At 36.0% G+C, this 18225-nt stretch overlaps 1 protein-coding gene across 4 annotated transcripts in view; it reads right to left on the reverse strand.

Annotated features, from left to right (window-relative positions):
* Fhos (Formin homology 2 domain containing) overlaps positions 1 to 18225 on the reverse strand; it is a 115098-nt gene that overhangs the window by 75239 nt on the left and 21634 nt on the right. For all 4 annotated transcript variants that reach the window (XM_067355838.1, XM_012373587.2, XM_067355839.1 and 1 more), the window contains exon 2: positions 4568 to 4683. In XM_067355838.1, coding sequence (XP_067211939.1) covers positions 4568 to 4683 — 116 coding nt within the window. The remainder of the gene's footprint in view (positions 1 to 4567; positions 4684 to 18225) is intronic.

The following is an 18225-nucleotide window of genomic DNA, read 5'->3' on the forward strand; positions in this document are numbered from 1 at the left end:
TGCACCTTAATGATCTTGGTGTCCGATAGGTAGGAAGCTGATTACTCATCGGGACATCCATACCGAACGTTTAGCGACTTATTGTGTCTGGTTATTGAACCCTTGAGAGAGTATCCACTACCCATTCTCTGCTTCTCTAGCTAGCATCTCCTTCTACCTCAGCCGTTATATTCGCGGATACATGTATACCTTCCATTATAATTATATACGTCTGGTATACCTACGCGCATTCAAACAGGTTACATAAGGCTCCGCGGAAACAGGGGGGGGGGATACAGGAAGAGAAATAAAGAAAAAGAGAAATATAACGAAGATGAGAGAGCGCGTGAGGGGAACGCGATGACACGAAGTTTATTAGGTAAGGCCCGCCGGGACTCCTTTTCAGTTAAATACGCCATGCACGGAATGGAGATAAGTTTCGATGTTACAGTAGTACCGTCTACTTTCTCCGGTGGCTGATTAATTTTCTTGAAAAAACAGGCCTGTAGGTAAAGCCTTCATTTTCCAACAGAATAAGCACGAAGAGAAACAGATCGCGGTTTTATCTCGTCCGCGCAGCGATAAAAGTAATGTAGACCAAACAAATGACATATGCGCGGATAGAAAGATAAATATAAAAATCCTTAAATAGAAAATAATAAATTTTCACAACAACAAGCTATCTTTTACAGACATTTGCAACAACTTTTTAATATGCTTGATGGCAACAATCATTAATAAAGAAGTTGTTTTGTATTTAAAATACAAAAATATCGCACTCTCAGCAATAAAAAAAAAACATAATACCGAGAAATATGTTTTTTATATAATAGATATTTTGATTGATAATAAATTGCAACAATTGCGACTAAATATTTCACATATTTAGTCTTTTTTGCTATATGTACACTCGGTTATACATATATGTCGATTAATTTGCTATTAAAAAAAGTGATTTTACAAAATCCCGATCCCCGTTTAGAAAAAGGCGTTTGCAACATGCTTCCGGAAAACCTCTTCAATTTGTTACCGCATGGAATTCTCCGCCTCTTTATGTGCAAGATGCAGATGACCGCCTAGGCCTGCAACCACGCAAATTAATTTTGCGAGCGCGCGAGGCACAACAGCCTGCGTAAGAAATATCGCGAATACGCATGCGGTGGTATCTCGTACGCGTGGGTGTACAGTTGCCAGGCATTACTGCAGAGATAACGATTTGTTACCCATGCGAAAGCGCTAGCTATCGTTTCTCCTATTTGCCTCTTTTTCCCTATCTACAAGTTACATAAATTCACTCGAAGTACGTCTATTTAATAAATTCTTTCTTTCTTTATGCGACTGCAGATACCTGATCTACACAAGCTTATTACTGCTATTACGTTCACTATTTATTCCGTCAGTTTTTCTGCATATACAACGCATTGATCGTGCGAATAATTGTTGAGAAAGCAGTTTTCACGGACAATTTTCTCATAATGCAAGTCTCAGCCGTCGTGGGTGGTACGGAGTTCGCTTGTCGTCGCTTGTCGTTTCAATGACATCGCCATGGGAATCGCAACTGGGCACGGTACTGTAATTTAACACTTTACGAGCGATCGCAGCCAGCAGATTCGAAAACAAAGGCTTTGCCAATTTTTCTAAAGACTGTTAATAGAAGACAACCGTAAGCTAATTTCAGCTGCTAGCCTGTTTTTTACTATTTTTAAATTTAACGTCAAAAAAACTTTTGTAAACTATTATTTGTCAGCTATTTGAAAACTTTTATGACTAAAATTTATTGCATAAATCAATAATAAAGTAAATACAATTTACACATCTTGCTAGAATTATAATAAACAATGTCTGGAAAGTTAACATTCTGAATAAGATAATTATACATATACGTACTCATCACTAGCATTATCACGGCACGCGATAAATAATTGCGAATAACGTTATAAACTAGCATCCTATAATTATTTCAACCTAATTCGACCACGAAATTGATCGCAATTTACATAATGAATTTGTTAGGATCAAAATATCGCGTTTGCCGCAAGAAAAGCCGGTTTCCCTTTCGTTTTCCATACGTGTAAACACGTGTACGTCCGGAAACTAGCTTGAATTTAGATTGTACACATGTGTGCTCGAGAGCGGAAAAATCGAACTCTATATGAGACGAACAAGCAGAGAAAGAGGCGAGTGCGGTAAACGTATGATGTCACTCTGCGGTTCGCGGAAATTCCGGGGTTTCAAATATTGGAACGCATATCTCTGCGGGCAAACATTTATTTAACTCCCACTCCGCTTGACCGTCCTCGTCGCCCCGAACCGTGTCCGATTCCAATTCACCTACTCCCTCACCTTTCCTCCCCTTCGGCTATCCCGCGTTTATTCGACATTTCGCGCGAACGTGCCTTTGAGCGCACGACGACCGACGAAATGCAATCCGATCGAAGGCGATACATCGAGCGCGCGCTGATGTAGTGGTGTCGATTAATGGACTGGAAGCGATCTTGTTTCCAATGTGCGTGTGTACGAGACCGTTTCGGTCTTGATCAATTGCCGCGAAAATAAAGGTTGCGATGAATGCGATCGCAGCGCATACGGTGCGCAATAATCGAAAATTGATAATCTCAATTTTGGACTTGGAATTCATCTAATTTAAATATTCTATAATATGAATAAAACTACCTTTTCAACATAAATAACATGCAATTATATTCTGCATTTATGGCACAAAACAATTTCTGTAATATTTTTTAGCATTTTCTTTGCGTTTAAAATTAAAAAACACAAATGAAAAATAGACTTATTCTCAAGATTTGTGATGCTAATTTTATTTCAATTAACGTTGAAATGAGATTTGTACGTGTGAAGGAATTGGTGCAAGAATATAAGCTTATAAAGTATACAGCGATGTGTTTTTAAAACTTTTCAAAATTACTACGCATTACTCACGTTTTTCATTTCATCTTCTCCTTTTCTGTGAGGACAGATTTTGCTGCAAGTTTTGATAAATAAATTTAATAAATAGATCGTAATATGCCTCTCTGCGTGGGAAGAAAAGATGATGAAAGTAAAAATAATACGCGCTTCCGCGTTTCTCGATGCCATTGTTCACCGCCGCATATATGACGTGACTGGAACAATCGCGTAGGTTCAGGAAGACTGGAAAGACACGGATCTCGAAGCTCTCAAAGGGGAACTAAATTTAACTGTACTTGCCTCGCCCCTCTCCGGCAAATTTACCTGCGTTAATACTCAACGAGCACGGTTAGCCTTCACGGCGTTAACGCGAATTCGATACGCAAACCGCAAATATACTGCTGCAACCGCCGTGCATTTTCAGCCAGCGTCTGGTTTCTCGCATATTTCACCGTGGAATATCTCACCATTAGATATATATATAAAATGTTTCGATGCGACATTTTAAAAATACCTCCAAAAATGCACAATATCTACTCTACTTTAAACGCTCGATAAAAAATTACTAATTAAAATTGATAACAATTAAAATTAAAAAAGATAAGTCTGTTTTATTGAAGAAATAAATGTTGATTTTAAAAATTCTTTTAACGATTAAAAATAATTATAACCATTAAACAGTTATCTTTATATATCGTGCGTTTTAATTACCGCAAGTGCGGTGCAATATTTAATTCAATGTATCGTATTTAACGTAAGATACAACTCTGTTCTAAGTTCACTTCACGATTATAATCGAATAAATTACTTTCTATTGCGGCATTTCAATTAAAAACTTTTCCTCGGTTGGGAAAAACACTTTAACGATTGTTCGCACAATAATGCGCACTTAACGCCGGTTATTCCGCTGTTTTATCGTAACAACGTGTGTTTAAATTCTGTCTACGAATAACTATTCCTTCCACTGAATGCGCTGTTTAAAAGAAAATTACCCCGTTCAACGTGCACGTCGGAGATTACAAACTAAACCGTGCTAATTACTCGACTCTGCTCAGACTTTTTGCGCGACCTCCGACGTATTCGCCACATTACTTTGAGGTGGGTCTTCGCTTAACGAGAGAAATACTACCTTGAGTAACACTGGTTTGCCTTTCAGAGCTCGTCGCTCCTGAGGCTTCAGAGCCTCCCCGCTGTGAACGTGCCGAGGGGAAACACACACCCTTTTCACCTAAATATTCTTCATTACTCCGATGACTCTACTATTAACGGCTGTCCACTGTGTGATTACCCAGCGCGATTCAACCGCGAGGGACTCATAAAGATACAGGATCTATCTTCGCAGAACTTGACTTCAGATAACATGCAAGAAGACCACTGTGACCCGGGGTGCAATTAAGCGGCCACAAATAGCCACTATCATTATGCGTGGTATAAATAAATTACGCAAAATTGTTCGGAAAGTCAGAAGTAGGTAAAAATATCGATATACCACGAACTATGGAATAGTTCCGTGAGAGAAATTATAAAAATTCTAACGTAAGAGTGAAATTTCGTGAATGTAATTTGCGCTTTTCACAATTTCGCTCATGACGCATAATGTATAATGGAGCGAAGCGCTCATCAGCGATTTCCAAAAATGCATCAGTAGTTATAAGTGATAGAAATTATGATTGACACTTACCTCTCACCTTCATGGAAGCCCTCAAATTCTTCCTGCTGCTCGTTGATAGAGGCCTCCAGGTCCAAATAAGCGCCATAATCACCGCCCTTGTACAGCTGGAGCGCCGTGTCGTCGAGCTGAAACACAGGTAGCACGATACGTTGAGAAACGCGACTGTTTTGCGTGCGGTGGTAATCGCGCCGCGAAAATTATTGCCACGCCGATGGCGGTCGTTAGCCGGTTTTCGCATAACCGCTGTCCACTTAAGAGGCACATCTGCTGCGAGATGATAGCGGCGAGCCGCGAATTCTTCGGCGAGCTCGTGATTTTTCCGGCGAGCGTGAAAATCATATTACTCTTAAAAATGTTTCGGGAAATAAAAAAAGAACTTTCTCTACAACAGATGAATAAAAACTATATACCATAATATTTTTTAGTAGTATTAAAATATAAAGAGATGCTTTGATTCGTAAATTCTAGTTTCATGCATAAATTCTATGCAGAATATTATTATACATGATATTATACGTAAATTAATGTTTAACTTTCTAACTTTCAACCATTAAGTTCTATATTTGTTTATTTAATATATGTGTTTAGACTTTATTTATTTCAAGCTATTATTTTATATAACCTTTTAATTAGATAACGATATAAATAAGAAATGTTCCTATATCAACTTTTAAGTGAAGAAACAAATGAGTTACACAAAAAATGTGTTTCTATTAAAAAAGCCAAAACACTTCAATAAGGAGAATGTCTTTTAAATCGTTTGATCAGTTCTCGATTAAATCAATCCAACGCATCAATTCATTAATCAAAATGAAGTGCTTCTCATTGAGAGATCTCCGGGACTTCTAAGAACAAGTTCAATGCGTGTACAGAAGTCTTACGGGTCAACAATCCGGGCTAATGCGGCTATTCTGCTAAATTTATCTACGGATCAGTTGGTCCACATACGCTGTTCCCATACGCAAGAGATGATAATCGCTTGGTTTAGAATCAGGTGGCTCTCACTAAATATAAGTCTCCGACTCGCGTATTCTAGACTTAAATATCAGAAATGAAAATAGGTATAATTGCGGAGATTATTCAACGAGAAATAGTAGAAACGATAAATTAAACTTTATCACACGAATAACCGCATGATAAAATAAAAAAAATATACATGCAGTAGTTTCGGTTAGTTTTTCAATTCCTTATGTATTTTTTATTTCATTTTGCCCATTACTTTTGCTATTCCGATGCTAGTTCATATCATCAAAATTTCATTACCCCCCTCCTCCCTGTCAAAGAAAAATCGAACGGTGATGGAAAGAGCTGAATTCGCGGAAGCAACAAGTTGGCGCATCCCCGGTTTTGAGCGATGCGACATGTGTCGCGCATGAAGAAATGAAAAATCGCAGTGTCGATAAAAAGTTCCACGCGCGTGGAAATTCACGACCCGATCGATTTAAATTTCTTTACGGACGTCGAAATTCTTAAATTCGCGAACCGCTTGAGTTCTGTTGAATTTCCTGCCGCGACAAACCGTGAGAAAAGTGTAACAGCCGGACGATCATATTGGACGATCGCACCAATCGACGTAAATCCCGCGCGCCCTCTCGAAACGGCCGAATCGACCGGCGATAAATTGCCGGAGGTAAGTAAGCCCAATGGGGACGACGATGTTCTTCCGGCGCGTTCTTTTTTTAGGTCGCTTCCTTCTTTCACGAGATTAAGATCCGCCAGGTCCAGCGCGGCACGCTGCCAGCGGAGGATAACGGTACGCGAGGGAGCACGCGCGTTTATGTAAAATGAGACGAGAGTGAGAGTAATATAGGCAAACAATTGGGCATCCCGATGCTAAATTTATTTTTTCTGGTATAACATTTCTGATGCCGCACCCAGAGACTGATAGTCATTTATCACCATGCTTGAAATAATTTATAAAAGCTTGCAAAGAGAATGAATTAGTAATTAATAATGCCTAATAACTCCTGCGACGATCAATATTTGTGAATATGAATAATTCATACTACCTCACATTTGTATCTAATTTGACAGCTAACGAATTCATGATGTCAGATAAAGTCTATATTTCTAATAATTCACACTTATAGAAGATAAATCTCCTTATATTCCTTATAATTAACCTGAGACTCAAAATGTAATATTATAGACATCAGAATCTATAATATAAACATCATGCAATTTTGTTCAAAATTGTCGAAAGAGTTGTTCTAGAACGCAAAAGATCTTTCTGATAAGAACTACTCTGAAAATTTAAAAGAAAGCTTTTTACAGTGCTCATTTACTCACAAGCAAACGTCAGTATTCTTTCTATATTTGCTGACTAGAATGTGCCAATCCACAGTGCACTCATCCGAACGTGGTAGAGCAGAATACACATGTGGTAACTTGAGACGCATATCTAATTTGGAACATATATTTGGAATACGGTTGAATCACAATAGAGATTTTATTTTTCCGTGTTTCTCCCCAAGTTACTTGAACTGAGGAAAAAATACAACGGAAAAAAACCCAAGTGTAGCTCAAATATATTCTCAAGTGTATGTCGCAAGAGAGACGTACATCCCAAGTTAGCACACTCACGGTAAATAAACAGGGAAAAAAAAAAAGCGACGGAGAAAGTGATCGCATCGTAAAACGCACCGTTCACGATATTGCGAGGCCGCCGACGCGAGATGGAGGGGCGACGGTGAATACGTTTTGTTGACCTATATTTCTAAAAATCCCAAGCTTTAAAATAGTTCGTCGTCGGCAAAGCGTCTCGCTAAGCGCGGTGTGATGCCGGCAGTCGCCGCATTGCGTTGTTCAGCGGGACGTACCACATGCGGCGGAAACCGCACTCACGCGACTAATTACGCAATGCGCCCATGTCAGCTTCGAGAGTGATCTTCGCCCTTTGTGCAGCGATTCACACTATCTTGGTACACAGCTTGCTGTACACCATCGATGGAAATTACAGTGCAATATATGTGTGAATTAATCCTTCCGCACTAAACGTTCATTTAGTGATTTGATCTGATAGACATTTTAATCATTTCACAGCAAAGATTAACAATGCGTATTGACGTTCTTTGGAATTATATATTTTAATATTATAAACAAAAATATATTGTATGTATTGTATATATTCATTAGCATATCACTGCAAATAGAAAAGTAAAAATATTTAGAAACTGTACAGTCAATGATAATTTTAACCAATAGATAATTTTAATATTATACTCCATTAAATTAATGTGAAATATTCGACCCCTTTTTTTAATTATCAATTATAAAAAATAAGTATTTGAAAAACAGAGTGAGACATAAATGAAGCTAGCAATTTAAAGATGCAGAAAGTTATTTTTTGCGATTACGAGGAGTATGCGTCACGTTTATGTAAATGACAGGTGATGGTTTGATGAATGGCACGACACTGAAACTAAACTTTAGAATGTTAATGTCGATGAAAGTAAGTTCTATTTATAAAGATTTTTTTGACACACAAATGTGTGTGAAACACAAATAATAGTCGCGGCATAGACATTGAAAATGATTTAGCATGTTAAAAAATCACCTATATAATATATTTTTGAAATTTTTTCTATTATCCTAAAAAAAGCTAAAAATTTGTATTTTAATATGCAGTAAAAAGTACACTTCCAAGTATATGTCAAATGTTATAAAGATATGAAATAATAATAAAACTATTATAAAATAAAATTTTCATCTAACAATAAGATTTGACTTTTTCATCAATTATACGATAAATATGTCAAGCAATTCCATGCAAAAACGCCATTTTTGATCTCGAAAAGCTTCAAACGGTAGTCGAGCAACATATGTTGACGTAACGATTCGAGTAGCGTGTAAACGTCGTTTCTGCGCTACATCGAATAGGGTTTCCCTTTTCTCGAATGTATTTCCACGGACGTTTTCTCGTCGTCACACATGCAGAGTTTTCCTCCTTTCGCATGCTCGTAGGATCACGTTGTTTGCTCGAAGCCCGTCGAGTTACTCGCAAACTCTCTGTTGTCGTTCGTCTCTTCTCTCCAAGTTTCTATCAGTGGTGAATCTTCTTACATGAAGATTCAACAGAAAGAGAAACGCTGATTACGAATCTCGCTGACGTTGTCGAGACGAGACTTAAAAGTATTCGTCCGCATTACGAACTGACAAACAGAAACGCCAGCATGGAGCGGGCATGATCTATTTGTGAATGTAACATTTTTAACTCTTTCAATATTGACAGAATATATCCGCTTTGCAGTAATATTGTCTTTAAAAAAATTTTGCTTCGAAATTATTGAATAGCTTTGGATCAAAAGAGCCGGTTATGAGATAAAAGTGTATTGATCTCCTTCAAATTGAACACAATAGTGTCAAATTTCAATTGAAAAAGTTAAGAGAATAAAATATTGTGCAGACGAAGCAGTAAAAACGAGGTGATCTCGCAATCTATAATTTCTCACAGCCGCTTCACAAAGTCGACTTTCATCGAACACGATGTCGTAAACAGGAAGATGCTTCCATTTGTATCGTGGGAGTAATTAAAATATATCAACACGAGCGCGCTTGTCCAAGACGTTGTACAGTCGTGGGAACCGGGGGCATTCTTATTAATTAGTACAATAAAGAAATAAAAATAGATTTTAAGAATATGTCGGAAGTATCGCGAGACGCGAGAATAACGAAACCTGAGAGGCCACGAGACAATTAACTGCAACGCCATTCGTGTTCTGGCGGAGTCGTTCTGCTCGACTGTGCGAAACTTTCACGACTACCTTCCTTTTTTTCGCTTTGCATTGCACGCTACGAGAGTGAATGCATGCAAATTTATTCGCGAGAAGACAGTTAAAAGAAGCAGTTCAAAATAAATTTAAAATAAGAATGAAGTATTAACGCGCACGTCACTTTTGCGATTTAAGCAAGCGTCTTATAAAATCTTACAAACAAAGATAACTAAATTTTAGTGCCACGTTAAATAAAATTCACGTTTACGATGAAGCAAATGTCTTGTAAAAGCATTCGAACAAAGATAATTAAATCTTAATGCTATATGAAATAAAATCCAATTAAAAATACAAAATATTTTGACACTATTTATTTGACAAAATCGCGCGAGAGTAATCATTTATTTTCTTCTGCTTCTAAAGATGGTTTATAAATTATAACATCCTTTGACATCATAAATTGTTTATCAAGTGGTGCAAGGAACGATATAAATCGTCTTCTAAGAACAGCACAGCAATCGGTGTAATCGGTCGTACTAGCAACTGTCTCACTCTGTCTCACTCTCTCTTTTCCTTCCGTGATTACAGATGATTATAGACAGCCGCGTTTGCGATTTCTTGCATCGAAACCCGACAAATGCGGTCGCCACGGCGACTTATTCTTTTTTCGATCCATTCGTTCAAGCGGAGACACTGATTATGGCACAATCGCGCCACGTCAGTGAAAATTACAACAACGTAAAACACAGATAATACAATGATTTCTGCAAGAAGTCAAATAAGTGGAAAAGGATTAAAATCAGGCAAAGGTCAAACTGTACTTATCTACCTAGATAAAGTCGTAAGCAAACTTTTTTTCTAGAGTCACAATAAAGACCAAAAAACAAATTCAAAATAAATCAGAATAATTTAACTATCTGAATTTTTCCTCTTTACGTAGGAAATAAATTTCTTTGACGGAAAAAAAGAGAGAAAAAGAGAGAATCAAGAAATCGTTAAAGTAATATTTTTTGCTTTAATAATCTTTTTTATAAAAATTTGTTCAATGCTGTTGTTTCGATGTCTATTTCAGAGAACTTAGAAATAATGATATATAAATGCCTCACGAGTTCTTCTGCCTGACTGGAGATCGGAACTAGTGACACGAGAAATAGGAAAGGAGCCAATGAGTGTCCCCATTACGGTCATGGAAGGATCCGGGTGATAATGGGGACTAACTTCATCACGTGTAAACTCGTGTAGAACACCGCGGGCTATTATGCGCGTGCGGGAGATAATGAAAACTACGGAAAACAACCACCGACTATTTTCGTACCGTCGCATTCTTCATCCGAATTTATCGCGATACCAAAGGTATCCCATAAATACCACATAGAGAATTATTTAACCAGATACAAGCGAAAGATTATATTTAAGCTGCACAAGTATACAATTTCAATTATCTGACGGAACTCAAATCTATTTCTTCAGTATTCCGATAATGACAGAGATGTAAAAGAAATGTAAAGTAATAATCAGAGCGAGTCAGTCTTCCGATTGTAGCGCGACCTATTTATAGATAATGTTGTAAATCTTGCATGTTAATTTTATCTCTTGCATCTAATCCTGTTTGGTGTCAACTTATCTATGTCGTTACAAATAGAGCCACTCTCTCCTGCAATTAGATACACATCGCGTGTGTAACGACCGAGTGGCTTAAGCATCTGAATGAGATTCTTCCTTACAACGAGGTTCGATCAGCATACGAGAAGCGTACTCGCGAGTGGTTAAAGACATTCCAGTCGCACTCGACACAAAAATCGTAGCTTCTTAAGAAGGGCAAAGTGTGCGCACATTGAGACAAGCCAAGTATGGCAAACCTCTTATCAACTATTGGGAGATCGCATTCGATAAAACGGACCAAAGGTGAACAAATCGATATTTAATTTGAACTTTTTCCGAGGTAGAAAAATAGAGATTCGAGTGTTTTGTATTAAAGTGGCGGAGAATTTATACGCTAGTGTGCTCTAAATTGATATATTTTTTATTATAATTTCTGCATATCATTAAAAAAAAAAAAAACAATTTAAAGTCGAATGTAAGTTTGCGCAAATATAAATCTTTTCGCGATATAGATTTGTAATAAGATATCTAAAATTTAACTTTAGCATCTTAATAAGAAAAATTGAAAGAATCGCGTATTTATATTTTATAGACACACAGCAACAACAATGAGATTGAAATATCGAAGAAATGCGGCGCGCGAGCAGTTAAAAGTTAACTAACAGGTTTCATTAAAGCTGTAGCGATCTCTTTCTTGATCGTTACCTTGCAATAAGGAAATGAAGTTGTCTCTACGCGAACCGGTATGCGATCCTCGACCCTTCAGGGCCCGCTCCTTACCGCATGTGATTCGAGACAAGGATGCGGCAGAGAAAGATACAGAAATATACGAATAATCGTAGGTGGGTGTCCCCTTCCATTCCCTGCAGCCTTTCGCCCTCTCGAGTGTTTCGATTCGACGGAGACTCCTGCTACGAGGAGAACCCTTTGTTCCTATTTCACAGCTTCTTGCACAATAAAGAACACGTTCTCGAGGGTCTCCGCATTTTAGACCCGGACGCCTTTCCTCTTCATCTCTTTGTTCGCTCTTCTGGAATTTAGTCATTACTAATCGTGTATCGCGACCACTTTCCGTTCATTTTTTTTATTTTGTACGCGTTTGAATTTACTCCCAACTTGTACCCGGTTGTTCATAAATCATCACGCTTCCTTGAAGCTCGAAGCACGGTTATTCCGTACGATTTCGCAAGCCTCAGTTTCGCATCTGTGGCTAAAATTTCGTAACTGCTTGAATCGCAATAAAAAGTGTACACATCTTCCGTTAGTAATTGATGAGTTTCCATGCAATTCTGATTAATAAAACATTAATTTTTAAAAGTTCATGGCTGATGATAGATTAGAATTATCGAATTATGCCGTACAGAAGGTTCTATTTCACAATTCTTTTGAAAAGTATGATAATTCACTAAAAACATTCTCACAATTTTCTATTGCGGTAATCAATGTTTATCGGTATCTTATAAAAATAATATTTCACTACTTTATAATAAAAAATATCGCTTGCCTCTATGAGATTCATTAAAACATTAAGAATCAATTATTATTAAAAAGAGAAAAAAAGATTAGTAACAGAAGAAGAGAAAGATGAGACAAAAGTTACTTCCAAGAAGACCGCTTTTGACATTCTGTTTTCTGAGCGGATGTCGGCATGCGAGATGTTTATATAGCTGCACTGGATCGACCAGCTAAAGCACCAAGTTTTTCAAGAGTCAGTGTCCTTAAGATTCGGACGATTCTTTAGAGACTTTTCAAGGATATCGAGTTCATGGACCTGTACGATTTCCATCGCAGGAATCGATATATTTACAATCCTCACAGATTTGCTGATCAGCCGATTCAGATATAATATGTCAATAAAAGATGAAGTACATACGTATCGTTCTATATTGTGAGAAATTTTGTATTTATATTGTTATAAATTTATTCAGAATGCTGGTAAAAATTTAATAAGACAGGCTTATGTACGTTTGTCAGTGTCAATTCAATCATGCAATTTAGCAGAATCGTCTTTTATCAGATTTAATATCAGAAATAATTGATTCTTAACACTTCTCGTAATTGCGCTAATACAGAAGTTCCTGATCCAATTAACGAAGCAATTAATAGTTGCACCACTAAAACGTCAGAACCATACGAACCAATCGCTGATGAAATTGTTACGAAATGCCGCGTTAACTATTGTGGTCTGTTAAAGTTTCGTGGAAACGGGAAACACACAGCTTACCTAAGTTGAGACGATCGAACCATTCTGCAAATCAGAGAAACTACTCCTACATTGAAATCATAGAAAAAGAAAGAGAGAAATAAAGACAAAGACATGTATATTTACGTACATCTACATGCACAAGCGAGACAATTTTCTTCTATTTTTTTTTCGTGCTCTCTTGATTGTAATAATTATTAATAATCTATTATATTTTTTATTTTAATTTTCTCTTTTTTCTTACTTCTCTCTTTATTTCAACAATCGAACAATCTATCGCTCGCTTCGATAAAATGTGATGAGATGTGCATGGAAGCATGTTACATGTTGTTTAATTGGAGATAATTGCTTATCTCCAATAATTTCAGATAATTGGAAATATCCTAATAATCGACAATTTTTTAAAACTCTATTTATAATTGATTTTTTTATAAGAGCTAAAATTTAATGCAGTCAGTTCTATTTGCATTAGCATTCTCTTTACACATAACATATTCAACTCCTTGATGTATACACAAAATGACTCGTGAAACACGATTTTGCGAGTTCGTAGATTGATAGTTCCACGAATTTCTTCTGCCACGATATCTTCGTAAATCATTGCTACAAAAAGACACACCTGTTATCTAAGATAAAGATTTTGACCTGATTTTCGCGCACTTTGATAGCTCGCAATAAAGAACACGAAATAATGATGTAAGTCGAAATAATAATGCTTGCTTATATCAATAATAATTTTGGAGTTTTTGATTTTAATTAATGTACACAATATATAAAATTGCGTGTTAATGACACATTAGTAAAAAATTGACATAAAAATCAACAATTAGACAATAGCAATATATATAACAAAAATGTGTCATTGCAAATTATTTTGCTCTATTTTATTCTTTCAGGATAAAATAATCTCTGTTAATGTAATTATGACTTAAAAACTAAATAATAAATTTACCGTTTTTTGACATTTACACAAAAGATAAAATTATTTCAATGTTTCAGAGTAATTGTTACGATCGATTAATGCAACGAATCAAAAACTCTTTGAAATGACTCAATGATCCAATAATAAAATTCCCGCTGCTCGTATCATCCATTACGCGCTGCAAATAGCGTGACGTTTTATCACATATTTGCATGTGTAATTTGCCACGCGAGAGCGTCATGTATTTTTCACAGGAAAGTAAAATCTCTTCCCGCCGGGTGATGCAAATCCACCTCTTGCCGCCGCTCCCCTCGGTATTATAAAATCCGATCGACTCTATTACGTGTCAGACGATCTATACTTTGGCAAATTGGAAATGGCGCATAACACCGATGCCAGAATTTAAGAGGCTTCGACAACTGATATAAGAGCTCAAAAACTTCACACGCTAAACGGTTGTTGAAGATTGCACTAGCAGGGCTGCAATAGACAATATCGCTCTACGGCGTGACCCAGACCTATCCGGCTAAGCCTTCTCAAATGTAGACAGAAGCCAAACTGTGAAATAGCATTAATGTCAATGACGCGGAACGACAATACAGTTAAGTCCAAATGTCAGCGTACACAGAGTGACTTAACGAGAATTCTAGAACTGTAATATTTGTAGAAGAGCTAAAACTCTATTCAATTATATTGAATATCTGAAAACTGGATGAAAATACCACGAATAGCAATTTGTATTATCGTTTTTTATTAAAGAATTCTTATATTATTAATATATCTGGTTGCATGCGCGAGCGCGCAAAAGCATGCATATTTTTCTATTACTATTAAATTATCAATATATCAATTATCAATAAGCTGATAAAAAGTACAAAGGCGTTATTAATTAACTTTTACTAACACCATAAAATACTGTAATAAAACGCTAAACTCATTAATTCACAAAAACCACAGAATGATATAACATCTTTCACAATTGCGAGAGTAAAAAAAGTTTATGATTGAACTACCATTACCTCCTATTAATACAAGTCAAGCAAACTACTATGCGGGCTAAACCAGCTGAAGAAACGGCAAAAAGATGCAATTATGTGTGTACTACATATATGTACATACAAAGGCACGCGTGAATACATAGACAGCAACTTAATCGCCTGTAAAAGTATCTATAGATCTTGATATTTCAATTATGTTGTAGATTTAATAAAAAGACGATTTCATATAAATTTTAATAAAAACTTAAAAATTATTGATGAAGAAAAATAATGTCTAAAATATAGAATAAAGAATAATAGAAAATATAGAATATATAGGATACCTTTAATAAATTGTGAATCAATGTTCCACGGAAATTAAAAGATGCAATAAAAATTTTAATAAGTATACAAAATTATATACAATATATAAAGTATTTTTTATATGTTCTCTATCTTACAAAAATCGATTATCGGGGCTCAACGCAATTTATTAAAAGTACTCCATACTTTCCGTCTAACATGAAACTTTATTGCAACACTTTTGCGATACGTTACTTCTAGTGATATTTTTCCACAGTGCAGTCCCATGAGAACCAAAGAGGTGAACTCAGGTACTTCGAATGAACGTGTTCCCTTCATCGTTGTTGCTTTGGAATTTTCTCAAACGCGATAATATCACGAAACAACGAATTTCCTGCCGTCACCGTAACGCGCATACTTCCGCAAAAGTAAAGATGCACATGCATAATAAGAAGTTATGTTAGTTTTTGAAGCACTCGTCTAGCCACGACTCACCTAATTGCAAGAGGAACATTCCAATTTGAAGAAACCATGTTATCTCGTCTTACCCGACAACGATCTTTTTCTCATCCCCGGCGTGTGATGTCACCCTCGCTATCTCTCTCCGCATTTCACGTGCACACACAACACTACGTACATGCGCATTAATGGAATCGTGCGCTTTCACTGCGATTTGATTGAATCGCGCGTGATCACACCCGGAGGACTTCGCGAGAGGAAGTTATTAACCGCTGAGTATATCGAGGTGAAACCTTCGTGTGCCTGCACCCGCCGAGTCGACACACGACCCAATTCCAAGAGACAATGCAACGAGACACGTGCACTCGTCGCGTGACCCGGCCGACCGATTTTCTTCGTTTGCATTTCTGTACCACGGATAAAAAACGATTATTCGCGTTCTTTCGTTCTTAGACGGCTGGTTTACGCCAAGGGCCTACTTTCCCGGATTTTGTATGCAAGCGCTTGAACACACTTTCAGTAAATCGTTTCAAAGTAATCCTAACTCAATTAATATAATATTGTTTAACACGGTAATATTTCTCTAAATTAAAATCCTACAGAGATTACAATAAAAAAATGATAAAAAGGAATGTTACAATTTTTGATAAATTAGCGAGAAAGAGTGTTGCGTGCAATAATCGATTAACTCTTGTCACGCGATAATCAATTTCTCAATGAAAAAATTGTTAAAATTGGAAAAGCAAGTTATTTGCATATAGAAGCTCTAAATCTTTATATATTAAAATAATATTATTTCCTAATACATGTATAAACATAATAAATAATGTACGTATATCATGAATATAGTACACACGCGCCTTTTGACAACGTTCCTCTACAAAATACAAATAAATACCTTTATTGCGACGTTGAGACTAAAGCTAAAATCCAATAAAATCCGGAATAATCATATTATAACATTAATATAATCCGAATTATTGTGCGCGAATTACTTTACGCTTTATTCTATCAAATTATTTCATTTTAATAGCTATTATTTATTTTCCCAAATTTTAAATATTTACTAAATTAATTAATAGTTTTTAACTTATTAATTACAGATATTCCAAAAAAATCTTTGAATTATTATACACGATGCAATATTGTGAAAGCAACATAAAAAATTTAATGTAAATTAATATTTAATTAATTAATTAATAATACATAATATTTTGACGCCAAAATAGTGATATATATTAATTATTATTATAATTATTACGCGAATAGTAGGATAATAGTAGGATAACAAATGCAACAAGTACTTGAGGATGTGAATAAAAAGAAGTCGGTTACGCATTATGCGCATATTTTCGCAAGAAAGATTAACCCTTAAATCCTTAGAAGCGTGTATGGTTCAAGGTAAGCCGTGCCTATCTAGACCATTATAGCTGACCTTACGTAACGTGCGGTTCGGTCATTCGCAACGAACCGCGGCTATGGTATGCGGCTTATGCAGTAGACTACGGCTACTTCGGCACAATAGGGAAAATCTGAAGCGTAAAATGCACGAGATGCGTTGTAATAAGAGAACAATAAGAGTAGTTGATTTAAATGAGACCATGTTTAAGCCGACTGCCGGAAATAAATTCTCTAAAGTAGATGTAACTTTGCCAGACGTGTAAAATTGAAGTCAGAATTAAGCGCCAAGATATAGCTGAATTTACGAGCAGTTTCTAATAGAATGACCTTCCACAAAACAGAAATGATTTGTAAGACTGAGTAATATAAATCCTATATAGATGTAATTCTATCCAAAGTTTTGCAAGAAGAGTTCAACTGTTAATGGAACAAAATCCGCTTTTACTTTTACAGAGTGTTCCAAATGTATAATATAATCCTAATCAACATTTTAGCTATAAATAGTAGAATATAACCTAAAAAGAGTTTATAAAAAACTCTACAAAAAATGTTTTAAAATTAATAATTTTATAATTATTAGCAATTATGTAAATAGTTCTTATCTTCAATAAGTTTTATTCAAGAGAAATTTTATTTAATGCTTATGTATTTGTCATTACTAAAAGTTGAGATAAAAAACTATAAAGTTGCAAAATATTTGATAACTATAGTCTAACTTAAAAAAATTCATATTGTATAAAAAAATTCTTTCCATATCTAATGTTCCATTTTAAGTGAATTAGAAGACATTGTCCCGGAGCTATTTCTCATGTGATTAAAAATGTCGCCTATGATTAAAAAGCGTTATTTTTCTTTCCTCTTTCGTCTGCTCCAGTCTACGGATAATATATCTTCACATATGACAGTGAACAACATTGCGAAGCAATTTGCGCTGTTTATAATAAGCTCCATATTCCACTCGTTATATTTGCAAGACACACAATGCGGTAATTAGAAGGTGCTCGAGACAGTAAAACCGTTATTACGAGAGATACAATTACGTCGCGCCCGCTTTGTACGGGTGTTTCCATTCGGCCAAGAAAATAAGA

The sequence above is a fragment of the Linepithema humile genome, chromosome 5, assembly GCF_040581485.1.
Source record: "Linepithema humile isolate Giens D197 chromosome 5, Lhum_UNIL_v1.0, whole genome shotgun sequence".
Lineage (NCBI taxonomy): Eukaryota > Metazoa > Arthropoda > Insecta > Hymenoptera > Formicidae > Linepithema > Linepithema humile.